Source organism: Callithrix jacchus, chromosome 15, assembly GCF_049354715.1.
Source record: "Callithrix jacchus isolate 240 chromosome 15, calJac240_pri, whole genome shotgun sequence".
NCBI lineage: Eukaryota > Metazoa > Chordata > Mammalia > Primates > Cebidae > Callithrix > Callithrix jacchus.
The window spans coordinates 18,273,325-18,287,145 of record NC_133516.1 but is presented as its reverse complement, the minus strand read 5'-3'; the positions used below and the strand labels follow the sequence as shown (position 1 = coordinate 18,287,145).

The 13,821-nt window shown below is 38.6% G+C and overlaps 1 protein-coding gene across 1 annotated transcript in view; it reads right to left on the bottom strand.

Annotated features, from left to right (window-relative positions):
- Positions 1–3,441: 3,441 nt before the first annotated feature.
- TPRG1 (tumor protein p63 regulated 1) overlaps positions 3,442–13,821 on the bottom strand; it is a 149,473-nt gene continuing 139,093 nt past the window's right edge. Inside the window, exon 6 of the mRNA XM_017964770.4 lies at positions 3,442–11,905. Within this exon, the coding sequence (XP_017820259.3) occupies positions 11,711–11,905 (195 nt within the window). The 3' untranslated portion in view covers positions 3,442–11,710. The remainder of the gene's footprint in view (positions 11,906–13,821) is intronic.

Here is a 13,821-nt window from a genome sequence, read left to right as displayed (position 1 = left end):
GAAACTAATTGTGATAGAGAAAGACACAGAAGTAAAGCATATTATTTAAATAACAAAGCTACTCACTGGTGAAAATAGTAAGTGTTTAAAGGAAAAGGGGAAGAAGATGTAGAATACACTAGAAGCTAATTCTATGACCTGGGGTTTTGGAGAAAAGAAAAGCTTTTTATTGCTAGCCAACCAACCAGGAGACAGGAGTCCAGCTCCAATCTGTCTCCCTGAGCTGGCTCTAAGGCAGTAATTTTATTAGAAAACTTTTAGGGGTGGGTTCTGAGATGAGTAAGTGATTGGTGGAAGGAAAGGGGAGGTCCCAGGACGTGTGCAGTTTTCTCTTCATGCTACCTCATTCTCATTGATGGCACGTGCAGGATGTTGGGGAGTTGGCATGAAACATGCGGTAGAAGCTCAGGCTGTGACATCAGCAGGCTTCTGCACAAACTCCACCCAGCCATATTGGTTGCAGCTGATTTCAGCCAGTTCCGTTGTCATACAAGGGGAGAGAGTTTCAGCACAGAAGAAGTTGTTTCATTTCTTATCTGCCATCCTGAAAACTCAAGAACTTCTGTTAGCCACTGGTATCTTTAACTCTCTGAGGCATGGTTTCAAGTTTTATTCTTTCATAGATGAAAATTAATAGATAATATCTGCTGTTAATGAATTAATACATAGAAATATGAACTTGTTTTTAGAGTTCTGGATTTACAGTGGCAGAACCAGAAAGAAAGATTCTTAAAATTTCTCAATAAGTTGGAAGCAGGAAGAAGTAGGTTGAGAAGCTGCTGGTTTTAAACATAAGCTCTTCTACATCATTTTATTTTATTTACCATAAAACACAGAGGAAAACAAACCACTCATAAGGCATGTGCTATTTCTTATCTTTGGTGGCATCAAAATAACATCAGATATGCAATATTGCTATTATTAAGGATTTTATTGAGTCATTTCTTTTCTTTATTCTACGCCTCTGCTCTCCAATAGGATAGCCTCTAGACACATGTAGCTAAATACATTTAAGTAATAAATTTTGTTTCCTAATATTCACCTGTCTTATTTCATGGCTAGTGGCTACTGCGTCAGATAGTATAGAATTAACAAATTATAGAATTTTCTATTATTGCAGAAAATTTCTGGATAGTTATAGTTACACCTTCACACTGAGCAATCTCATCCACTCTTACAGTTTGAACCACCACCCATTCTTGGATGAATCCCTGACCTTTATCTCTAGGCAAAGACCTGATCTCCTGAGCAACATGCCTTCACATGGACCTGGTAATTAGGAATGTTTTCATTTGATATTCCCTAGCCCTTCAAACTCAACTTATCCAAATCTGAATACATTATATTTCCCATGAAAGTAACTTTTTCTTTTCTTTTTACGTTTCCTAATTCTATTGTAGATTCATCATCTTAGAAGGCCCTAAAGTCAGATGCCTGATCTCTACTGATTGCAGTTCACCCTTCTCACAGGTGATAGCAGGCCAGAAGAGCCTCAGCTTATTACTTCTTCCTGATCTTCCTACTATTCTGGCTAGAGAACCTATCAGGTCATCATATTCTGCTTACTTTAGGTGTGGCCTGTGCTTCTGCTAATGGAGCTCCATTCTGAAACTGACAAACTTATGCCAGGCACTCTGTACATCACTCAGCTCATTGTCTACATGTTTTTCCTCCCTAGTAAAATGTCATTCCACACTTTCTTTAGCTATGCACATTCTGACTGTTGCTATGTGCTTTTGACGTAACCACAACAAAGTATTTGAGGCATAAAAGAAGGCATTTGGTTGAAAACAAAATACTATATCTTTCTAAAGTTAAGGAGAAGTCCTAACCTGGGCTGCTACTCTGTAAAGCCAGACCACAAAAAGACAGTGGTTTCACAGTAGTTTAAGCATGTGCTACTGGAATGGGTTGAAATCAAAACATCTATGGCATCCACATCATAAGACTCATTTATTGATTGGCCAATATAAGCACAGTGCTGTTCTAGAGAACAAACTGAGATGCCTTCAAGGGGCTCACAATCAATCAGAAGAGAAAGAGTTTAATAATTATCTTTAATATGCCAGCTTGTGAATCTAGTGGGATGACCAGTTCAATCCGTTCCAACCTTGTTCTAGCAGGTCTTCTGTACTGCAGAGGTCAGAAATATTAGAACTTTCAAATTCCTTTCTAGGTAGGTTCCAGAGGTAAAGTAAGCTCTAATTTAACCCAGATCTTCTCCCAAGGAGTACATAACCTTGACCAAGTTTCTTAGCCTCTTTCTACTTCACTTTCCCCATCTCAAAATTGAAGTGGTGACATTAATATTATATTCTTGAGAAAGTTATCTGAAGATTCATTGATATAATTAATGTAAAGATCTTAGTATGCAGTCTGGGACACATTAAACACTCAATCATTTTTTGCAATTATTATTAAAAGGTAGAAATGCCATCCCCTCCCCAGGTTCTGCTTTAGGATAAATAAGAAGGAAGGGGGTGGAATGTGTCACATCCATTTTGCTGGGGCAAATCTAGCAGACACAATGTGGCTCTGAAGACAGCAGTGCATTAGATTGTAGCTAAGGTAATGCTGTTAGAATAGCAGCTTCCAACTGAGCTCAGTGGCTCGCACCTGAAATTCTAGCATTTTAGGAGGCCAAAGCAAGAGGATCACCTGAGATCAGGAGTTTGAGACCAGCCTGGTGAAACCTCATCTCTATAAAAAATACAAAAATTAGTTGGGCATGGTGACATGCATTTAACCCCAGCTACTAGGGAGGCTGAGAGGAAAATCGCTTGACCCCAGGAGGCGGAGGTTGCAGTGAGCTGAGATCATGCCACTGCACTCCAGCCTGGGCAACAAAGCAAGATACCATCTAAATAAATAAATAAAGAAGAACAGCAGCTTCCTGGTTGCCTAGCTTTCTGCATATGGCAGAGAAAGCCAATATATTGGTAAGCCAAATTTGCTGTGTTGTCCTGGAATCATTTCTGGAATCCCAGCCCTAGAGCTTGCGTCTCCAGCTTTTCGAATGATATTGTAAGTACTTTATTCCATATTTTTAAAATTTTGTGTTTAAAATAGTGAAAATGTTTTTGTTAGGTGAAACTGGGTCCAGTCTGAAATAGGCAAAATGGAAGAAGCATCATGTTTCTGCCACCAGCAAGCTAGGGTGGCTTTCTTGGGTATATATGACAGTAACTGGGCTATATTATTATTTCAGAACTCTGTTTCTTCACTTATAAAATGGAAAGCAGTCCTGAGGCAGGACATGGAAATGGTAGTCAATTTATTTGACCCAGTAAGAGAAACTTCCCTAACCTCGTCTTCTGCGACCACCATAGAGTACATACTGTAGTTGTTCATTTTCAAGTGATATGGCAGAAGTATCTGTAAATCGGGTTCAATTCTTCTTTCTTCAATCTATTGGTTACAAGGAGTTTCCCAGGAAATCATAGGTGTGGGTTAGATGGGGAGAAGAATCAGCTTAACAATAACTCAAAACATTCACGTATATGTTTATTGCAGCACTATTTACAATAGCAAAGACATATAACCAACCCAAATGCCCACCAATGATAGCCTGGATAAAGAAAATATGGTACATATACACCATGGAATACTACGCAGCCATAAAATGGAATGAGATTATGTCCTTTGTAGGAACATGGATGAAGCTAGAAGCCATCATCCTGAGCAAACTAATACAGGAAGAGAAAAACAAACCCCACATGTTCTCACTCATAAGAGGGAGTTGAACATTGAAAACATATGGACACAAAGAGGGGAACTACACACATCATGGAATGTTGGGGGGTGAGGGGTGAAGGAAGGGAACTTACAGGACAGGTCAATAGATGCAGCAAACCACCATGGCACACGTATACCTATGTGACAAACTTACACATTCTGCACCTATTATACCCATTTGTTTTTGAAGAAATAAAGGGAAAAAAAAGAGTGAGAAGAAAATGTAGCAGGAATAGATGCCATGGTCTTCTGGGACACTTGCTCATGCAACTTGTTTGCACCTTCAGGACCTACTCGAGCCTTATCTTGTATATGTCATCCCTAATATAATATAATGCCATTGTGCAAGCCCAACTTTATGGTTTGATGGGTCAGACAACATCTAGTACACGTTTAGGCTGCATGGAAACTTGATAACCTATGGTCAAGTGTTAAGTTTCTTTCTTTCTTTCTTTTTCTTTCTTCAGAGCCTTGCTCTGTCACCAGATTGGGGTACAATGGTGCAGTAAAGGTTCACCACAACCTCTGCCTTTCAGATTCAAGTGATTCTCCTGTCTCAGCCTTCCTAGCAGCTGGGATTACAGATGCCCATGACCATGCCCACCTAATTTTTGTATTTTTAGTAGAGACGGGGTTTGGCCATGTTGCCCAGGCTGGTCTCGAACTCCTGACCTCAGGTGATCCCCCTGCCTAGACCTCCCAAAGAGTGTTACGTTTCTAATGGAGCCCAGTCACAAGCCAACGGCTGTTTTATATATATATATATATGTATATATGTCTGGGAGGATGGCATGTCTGTGCTTAAAATTCTGAGGACTACCCAGCGATTCACCAAGAGGGACTGAACAAAGGTTTCATGCAGCATCTATTTCTGCCACAGACACTTTGAGTGCCTTTGGATGTGCTGGGGCATACAGCCCAAGAGGCAAGGCAGATTACATGGTAGCCTGGACCTGTTTCAGATTATTCTCCTATTCTATGCCCTACTCAAAACTGGCAGCCTTTTGGACTACTTGGTCAATATATTCAAGTAGCAGATCCAAATGAGCTATATGTTACCTTCACATCTAAAGAACCCCCTTAAGTATTGAGGGGTTAACTAAGAAAGTTAGTCATGTAGGGCAGCAGTTTACCATTTACCTTAGGATATATATATTCACATGCCCCAGACCACTGATCCTCTACAAAAGTTACTAATGTGACTTTTTGGTGACAAAGAAAAGAATTTGAGGCAATACATTTCCATGCATACGTCTTATACAAGTGTTACAACAGTTTCTACTTCCTGCTTTCCTGCTTTAATCAACATGATATCAGCAATGAAATGGACCAGCATGATGCTTTATGGAAGAGAGGTGATCAAGATCCCTGTTGACTAGAATATGACATAAGGTTAGGAGGTTGATATAATAACCCTGAGTATATTGCTGTCTCTACCAGCTGAAAGCAAACTGCTTCTCATAATCTTAATGATAGGTTAGAAAAGACAAGAAAAAAAGAAATTCCAGATCAATACGTGCATACCAGGTGCCAAGGAATGTACTGCTGGGCTCAAGCAACAGAACTGCATCCGGATCAATAGCTGTAGTTGAAGTCAGCATCAGATTAAATGTATGACAGTTTATTCTCATTCTGCATTGTTTCTAAACTTATAAACAACTCTGACTCCTAAAAAGTAAGTGAACAAGTGTGACTCAGTAAAATAAATCCCAAAATAATAGTAACATTATCAACAGAGAACTGGAGAACACATATGGGCACTGATGCCAAGGGTATTAGATCAGAAGCATAATGTTGGAACATGATATTGATTAGAGTGGACCAGGCCAGGATTCTTGATTCAATGTATTTGGGACACTAAGAGTGGCTCTAATAGTTTGCTTTGTTAACTAAACTATTGACCTAAAGAAAGTATACATTAATGAACTGAGGAAATGCCAGAGGAAGGCATCTAACTTTGGAGAGATTGGGATGCTAAAGTGGTTTTATTATGTAAAATCTTTTCACCTAGCCTCTATGGCTCATAAGAAGTTTCAAAGAGGCTTCCAACCCCAAGGCCAGAAATACATTTATGAAGGAAATCCAACCATTCTTGAATAGTTCAATGGTGGCTATTCTCTGTGGCCAAGCATGGCAGTGGAAACTCCTACCATTAAATTGGGATCCTTGAATTTAATCAGGATGGCAATATCCTGGAGAGTCTGGTGCTGATTCAAGTCAGTCTTCAAATCACTTCTGTTTCTACAGGTTAAATAAGACTTAAATAGGCTGTCCTTCTATTTTTGTTCTAGGAACACTGTGATCAACTAACTAATTCCAAAGAATTCTCTGGATCAAGCCATTCTGTTTACTGCTTTGGCTCTGCTGTCCATCAAAAAAACCATGCCCACCTTGTCCTCTAAACCAAAGACAGAAAAAAACTCATTTAAAAACAATGTTGTTTGCCAGATGCTAGAGAAGAGTAAGTTTAACAGTGACTTAGGCAAAATCTACAGGGTAAAGTGTTAAATAAATAATTCAGAAAATAAATTAACAGGTAAATTAAGAAGTTAGAAAAGAACACAGTAAAGTGGTCTCATTTGTGCCTTCAATGAGTTTACCCAATCAGGAAAACAGTTATATAATATAGTATGAAGTTATTCATACATTTCATGTGAACAAATAGCATGATAGAGAAAACTTGGATTTTATTAATAACAGTAGAGTCACAAATAAAGAGAAATTCCATTCTAATTTGCACTGATTAGTCCATATATGAACTGCCAAGCCACGTGTTGAATATAATATTTTGAAAGAAGTGTTAACCAAACAGAATAGCCCACAAGCAAGAGACAAGCTTCATAAGGACTCTGGATAATGCATCATATTTTTAAATGATTGTGGTAACTGGAGTTTTATCTCTAAATACAAAAATAAAACCACTATCATTACCTTTGGAGGAGCACCTGCCTTTATCTGAAGTGTTAGCATGTGAACTAGGAAACTGATTTATGTGGGATACCTTCAAAGGAAGATCCAGCACCAAATCTATACATTTCCAAGGAGAAAGTTTTGGGTGCAATGTTCAGTAAAACCTTCTCCTTGCAGTTGCTCAGTAGAGGAATGAACTGCTTTAGAAACAAAAAGTTCTGTGCTCCCGGAATGTAGAAGCTGATTTTCCATCTGCTGTGCCTGTTTTGGTTGAAGGCATTCCTGCAACCTCAACCAAAGGAGGCTAAACTACCTGATCTATAAGGTCCTTTCGAATCTTAGAGTCCATGAAGAGTGAGCAGGGAATATAAAAGAAAGGAAAAGGAATTTCTGAGATGTATGGGGTAAGCATTGTGGGCAGGGTACGAGAGACAAGTTGATGCTTCATAAAACTTGATCTCTACACATCCTTCATATATCACGATCTGTCATATCTACCTTAGAAACACAGCAGTTAATTAAACTGGGCTTGCAAATTCCATTTGGCTTCACTGAAAAGGGGACTGAGATGGTTACTAAGAACTTTTAAAAATTGAGTGTAAAACAGCACATGAGATATAATACCTAGGTTGAGAAGCAGTGTTCTGATTTCATTCCTCATATTTCAATTGGCTGCAGGCCTGCAATGAAATATGGCTCATTTTTTTTTTTGTCTTGGGCTAGCAGAAGATATCATAATTCCTTTTTGTGGATACAGAATTATCCCAAGCAGTTGTCACATCAGGTAGAATAAGACAAGTATCCATCGACTCTCTGTAACTCCAAGGCCTCAACAGTTTTTCCTTAGCCTCTGGGGAACTGGTATCTACAAGGAAATCAAGAGGCCTAGTCCCCTAACTGCTTTCGGAGCACGTTGTGGGAGGTGCAGACCAAAGGTGAATTTACACATCAGTGACTAAAGTTTCCTGCCACTAAGCATAAGAAGTCACTCATGAGCAGCGTCCCCAAACCACAGCTACAGGATGTGGGCACAAGCCCTTGTATAATTGTTGGCCAAAAGCCAATGAGCATTCATCCCTGTGCAAATACCTTGGCTTTTTAATGTTGTTGTTAACCTTTGAAAACCACAGGCATTAGTCTCTCTCTTTCTTCCCCTTGGCACAAGTCATCTTCTTTTCTCCAACTTGGTCTCTTGTGTGTAAAGAATTTCTGAGGAGCTTTTAAGCCTAAATTTAATACTTTTGCCCTCCCCTCTCCTGCCCTACAAAGTGCCAGCAGAGGTAAAGCTGCCTTACAAAATATCTGCTGGCTCTGCTAGCTTCCGCAGCTTTGTTTGGGCTTTTTTATCAGATAGGAAATGAGAGAGAGTCCTTAGCCTTTAAGAAAATGAAGGCAATTTCTGGAAATTCCTCCGAAACAACTGCGCCTTATTGTTTTCTCACTTCAAACCTATCTCAACAACTATGATACGTCCATTCAGATGGTGTGTCTTTCCCAGGGAATACAGATAATATATTGCAAAGAGCAGTGGGCTAGGAAAAGAAATTGGAAAATTTCGTCTAATCTCAGTATTTCCAATAATTCACCATCTACTTTTTGAGAAATTTCTTTCCAGTTTCTTGGTCTTTGTTTCATGTTCTATGAAATAAAAGCGCTAAATTTACATGGTTTTTCTGCCTTCTTATCACCAGAACTCTATAAATTGGCTTCCTAAGAATGTTTCAACAAAGGATCAGTAAAAAAATAGACCTCAAGGCAAATGATTCAAAAGTAGCCAACTTATAAATGAGCTTGTCATTTCTGCCTTAGATTACCTACAACCAAAGGTTAGGTCTCCAAAAAGGCCCAACTGACCACTGAGCACTCAGTGAGGAGTGAGTCCTGGTAATCATTGAAAACTCCTCCTGTTGTGTTAAAAAAAATCATCTGCTCTGAACCCTTTCACCTTCAGAACTGCCTGCGATGTATCAGGAGACTGTGAGGCATTTGTCAATGGAGGTGTTCAAGCAGTTTCTGAAACAAAGCTTATCGGAGACTTTTCAAGTGGAAATCGCTAAATGAGATAAAAATCAAATAATGAAGACCTCCAACCATGACATTTTGGTTCTGAAATGCTTTGTTCTGTACCTAATTGTATCTTGTGTCTATTCTTATTACCAATCAAACTCATGATGCCATTTGCAAAACTGTACTGGTAAGTTCAGATGATAATCTGATAGAAATTCCAAGTGTACGTAGAGGTCCCCTGGTTTGTGGCTCCCTGTTGAACTTAAGGACAAGTCCAAGTAAGAACACCAAGTGCAAAGTGAGAAAACCATAGTCAGCAGGTCCACGGTAGTGAAGAGACCATTTCTGGAGGAAATTTAGTTCCCTTGGATGTTTCCCCACCTTCTGCTGCAAACGTCTCATCACTCTCTCTGCAAATACTCAAAGCTTTCCATTTAATACAAGAATGTCACCTCATTTCATTGAATCCTCACAAGATGAAATCAGCAAAGATAATATAATTGTCTCCATTTTGCAGATGAAGAAATTAAACCTTAGGAAAGTGAAGGAAATTTTCCAGGGTCTCCCATGACTGATCCAATTCTTCCCTAAGAAAAAAATGGGTCTAATTCACTAATTACTAGCAACGATTTTTTTGGAAAATCATAGGGTCACTGATCTTAAGAGATTATGTCAACCATTTCTCCAAATGATACCATAGAACAATTTCTCTCATGACATCTAGTCTTTCCTTGAACATGTCAAGTGATGGTGGACTCACTGTTTAAAGAACCCATTCCACCATTGAAAATTTACAGCTGTAAGAGGTTCTCTCTTATCTTGAACTGCCATCCAAATTCCTAAATCTTCTCACCCTCTGGTCATAATACTGCTTTCTAGATCCCATTTATCAATTCGTGGGATATCCTATCTATGATAGTTTTTATGAAACATGAAGGGAATTCACAGACTCTCATGTCATCTCTGAATTCACTCTTTATGCAAAACAGCTTTACTCCCATTGAATGCTTATCCTATTGTTACAGACTGGCTCTCAAAACTAAGAACCATCTCCCTCCTGTCATCCTTTTTGAATTGTTTCCATTGATGATGGTGCACTGTGTCCTTTAGAAGGTCATTTGGGAACAGTCTGGCTTAGGTTACAAAGGGAACAAATGTGCAGAGAGAAGTCGATTGTCAGGCTGATCCTTAAATGGTAACTCAAAAGAATGTGTTGGACATTTCAGAGGCTTTTGCCAATAAATGCCACTATCTTGAGGCAAATGGGGATTTTCGGGCAGCAGTATTATAATAATTTGCCAATTATGCCTGCTTCAGAACGAGTGCCAAAACAATACAACGACTTTTCATTCCACTACTGTTGACAGGACAGTTATGGATTTCGACATTTCCTTTTAGAGTCTGAATAGAAGTTCCCTGCCTTGGGGACTATAACAATATTTGCAATCATGGGGGGAAGAAAAAGTGGGTGCTATAAAGGCAGAAGAGAGGGAAAGAAAAAATATTAATGGAAGTAAACAAAGACAAAATAAAATGAGGGTTATTCAAGGTTTGGAATTTAAATGCCTGCATCAAACTGAGATTTATAATTATATCAGAGGACAAATCTTCAAAATTGAGGATGCAAGCTTTTCAAAGAAAAGACATTAAACTTCACAAAAGCCCCCCCAAAAATAGTTAGCTGGAATTTTCAACCTAAGTATCAACCAAAATGTGTCCAATGTGAGTCTTGGGAAAGGCAAAATAGCTTTTGTGGTAATGTGTATGTAGTCAACATTCAAAGTTTTTTATTCTAAATAAACATAAATAAAATAAGATTCTAAAATAACAAAAAGAAACTTGAGAGATGCAAAAATATGAGATAATTTCCTGGGTTGTTATTAGACCTAAGTCAGGAAGAAACAAAGAGGAAATAAGAGGGAAAAGAGCAATGAGAATAGAGTGGGTAAGGACAGTGTTTTTGAAAACAAGGTCTTCAAAACCCTCTGCAATCCATGGGCATTCCACATACAGCACCTCTGAGGCCTACAAAGAAAGATGCCTGTGCCATTCTCATCCTCATTCCAACCGCAGTGATCCTACTTTTATCTGCTTTGTATATTCTGCTTCTGCAAAAGATTTCACAAGAAGAAAAGGATCTGCTATTAAAAATATATTTGAACAGAAGATGGCAAAAGTAAATGAGCTAGAAACCAAGTGCAGGATCGATTGAAACAGCCTTGGAGTAAGGATTCCATTTAACAGACTGTGTTAGTAATCGGATGAGTAGAATTAAAAACCTGATCTAATAATACAGATGTAAGAATGGTAAGGAGAAATATATGAGCAATTTTGAAAAAAGAATGAGCTTCCAGTTTGACATCTCGGCACTGGAATAAAATGCTAAGCCACATATAGATGTGATAGTATATAGGATATAATTAATTGGTAAGGAATTTAGAGAAATCAAAACTGACAGAATTCAGGTATAGATAACTGAGACCACATAAATGCTACAGAGAAATCCAGGATTTTGATGATGCTCAATGTAAGAGGTCATTGGAACACTGATATGTAGATGATTAGCAGACAGAAATGCAAAACTGAATCTTGGAATAAATACTGGGAATGGGAATATAAATTTGGAAGACTTCCTTATAAAGTGGTAGCTAAAAATCTAGAGACAGTGAGACCCCAATGAGAGAATAAATCAGGATAAGAGGACTGAAGACCAAGACCTTAAAAAAAGATGCTTATACTTAGAAAGCTGAAGTAACAAGACCTAAAGAGTCTTCTTTCCTGTGCAATGATCAGGCACTCATTTGATAACAATATTTGATAGTCTCAGCAACATTTATGTTCTAGTTTTAAGGAAATTTGGTTATTCTTGTATGAGGTCTGAAGTATGTATCTATCAGTCCAATCAAGCTTTTAAATTTCCTGAAATACTAAATATTTAAAATCATGAAGTATTATTTAAAAGTAATTAATTGTTTCAGTCCAAAAATAGGGTGGGTGAAAATAGAATTTTCAAAGTGACATATCTATGGATGATATACTTATGGTACCAAAAAGACTCTCAAAAACCAATACTCCCACGGGCGAGGGAATAGCCAAGTTTGTTGCGGTTTCCAATGAATGACATCAGCCCTGTGTAGGTCTCAATCAAAATGGGTTCGGTTAACACCATCAGTTTCTTTCCTCTTCCAGATCCAATTGAATTCTTGTGGGCATTCTGGATACCTGGAACAAGCTTAGACACGAACCCAGACAACTGAAAGAAAGAAAAGGCACACAGTTAGTTATTGTAGATTACGTTGAGAGATACTCACTTCCCCAGCCAGTCTTCACCAAAGTTGACTACTCTCCTGGGGCTGCAGTTAATCTTACTTCTTAAACACAAGTGGTTAAGTTTAACTCTATTAAGTTAATACAATTAATAACTGAGCTTGGCCGGGCACTGTGGCTCACCACTGTAATCCCAGCACTTTGGGAGGCCGAGGCAGGCGGATCACAAGGTCAAGAGATCAAGACCATCCTGGCCAATATGGTGAAACCCCATCTCTACTAAAAATACAAAACTTAGCTGGGCCTGGTGGTGTGCACCTGTAGTCCCAGCTACTCGGGAGGTTGAGGCAGGAGAATTGCTTGAACCTAGGAGGTGGAGGTTGCAGTGAGCCGAGATTGTGCCACTGCACTCCAGCCTGGTGACAGAGAGAGACTCTATCTAAAACAAAAAAAAAACAAAAACTGTGCTTAACTCAATTAAGACTAACTTTCCTCAGGCCCAATTTTGCTTCTTAGAGTCAGAAATAACATGTGATTTTTCAGTTTGTTTACCATCCACGTAAGTCTACCAAGTACCATTTTAGTTTTAGCTGCTTGAAGTTTTTTGTTTGTATACAAATCATTCGTATCAGTATTAGCACTGTAAACTAACTCTCTTTGTCTCTAATAGACAAAAGAGTATCTGGTTACTTAAGAAATTACTTAAGAAGTTACTTAAGAAATATTAATAAACCACCTACAACACATTCCAGGAACGTTTTAAGTGCAGTGGACAGGCAAAAAAACCCTGCTGTCCTGGAGCTTACATTCTCATGATTGCAGACAAAATGTATTAATACAAATTTTGACGGTGATAAATTCTGGAAGGAAAATAAAATGTGGGAAAGGGCTAAAAAGTAGTAAGTTAGAGATACTTCACATACTGTATTCACGGCAAGTGTTTCTGAGGAGGTAAAACTTGAACTGAGACCCACATAATGAAAAAGACCTAGCTATGTGAAGAAGGAATTCCAAGTAGAAAACACAGCACCTGCAAAAGCTGTAAGGGAAGCGTGAATTTAGCTTCTTCAACGAACACAGAAAAGGCCTGTTAGACAGAAGTCTAGGGATCAAAGGAAAGAGAATGGAGCACTAGGTATGAAGAGTCTTTGGGGCCATATTAAGGGCTTTGTATTGATGTGATTTTAAGAAGGAGTTTAAAGTCGTATAGGTTTTATTTTAAAAATAGTAATAATCCTAGCTGCTATGTGGAGTCAAAAATGGAATGCTGTCAGGGCTAAGAATGGAAGCAGGAAGACAAGACGAGTTTGGAATTCACTTCAGGAGTCCAGGCAAGATATAATGGTGGCTTGGACAGTGTAGCAGTGGAGACCATGAGAAATGGCTAATTAGGCATATTTGGGGATGGTGGGGTACAGCCAGGGAATTTACTGGTGTGATTGAATTTAGGGATGAAGACAAGCGGGTAACCTGTTTTAGTCCCTTCAATCAAATCAATCAGAGGGGCTCTATTTTTATCATCAGTTTTATATATTTGAGTTCCAAGTAAAATTTTATTTCCAAAAGGCTTCTTTTAAAATGACAATTACTTGCCTAGGAATCTTCAGCTCTGGCAATCAATGATTTAATCCAAAAGGATCTATAGCACTCACTCTCCAATACATCTCTGAGAAGCAAGCTTAAATCTTATATCTTCTGCAATGCCTTCCCACATACTCAAGGGAAAAATTAACCTTTATTATGTTTTACCTAGACCTATACCTCCACTCAAATATTTCATCGGTTTTTTTATGAAGTAGAGTCAAAAATGTGGCCGTCTGTACAGCTAAACCAAAGTTTCTCCACCTTGGGACTACTGCTCCTTTTGGCCAGACAACTTTTTGCTATGTGGGAGAATGTCTT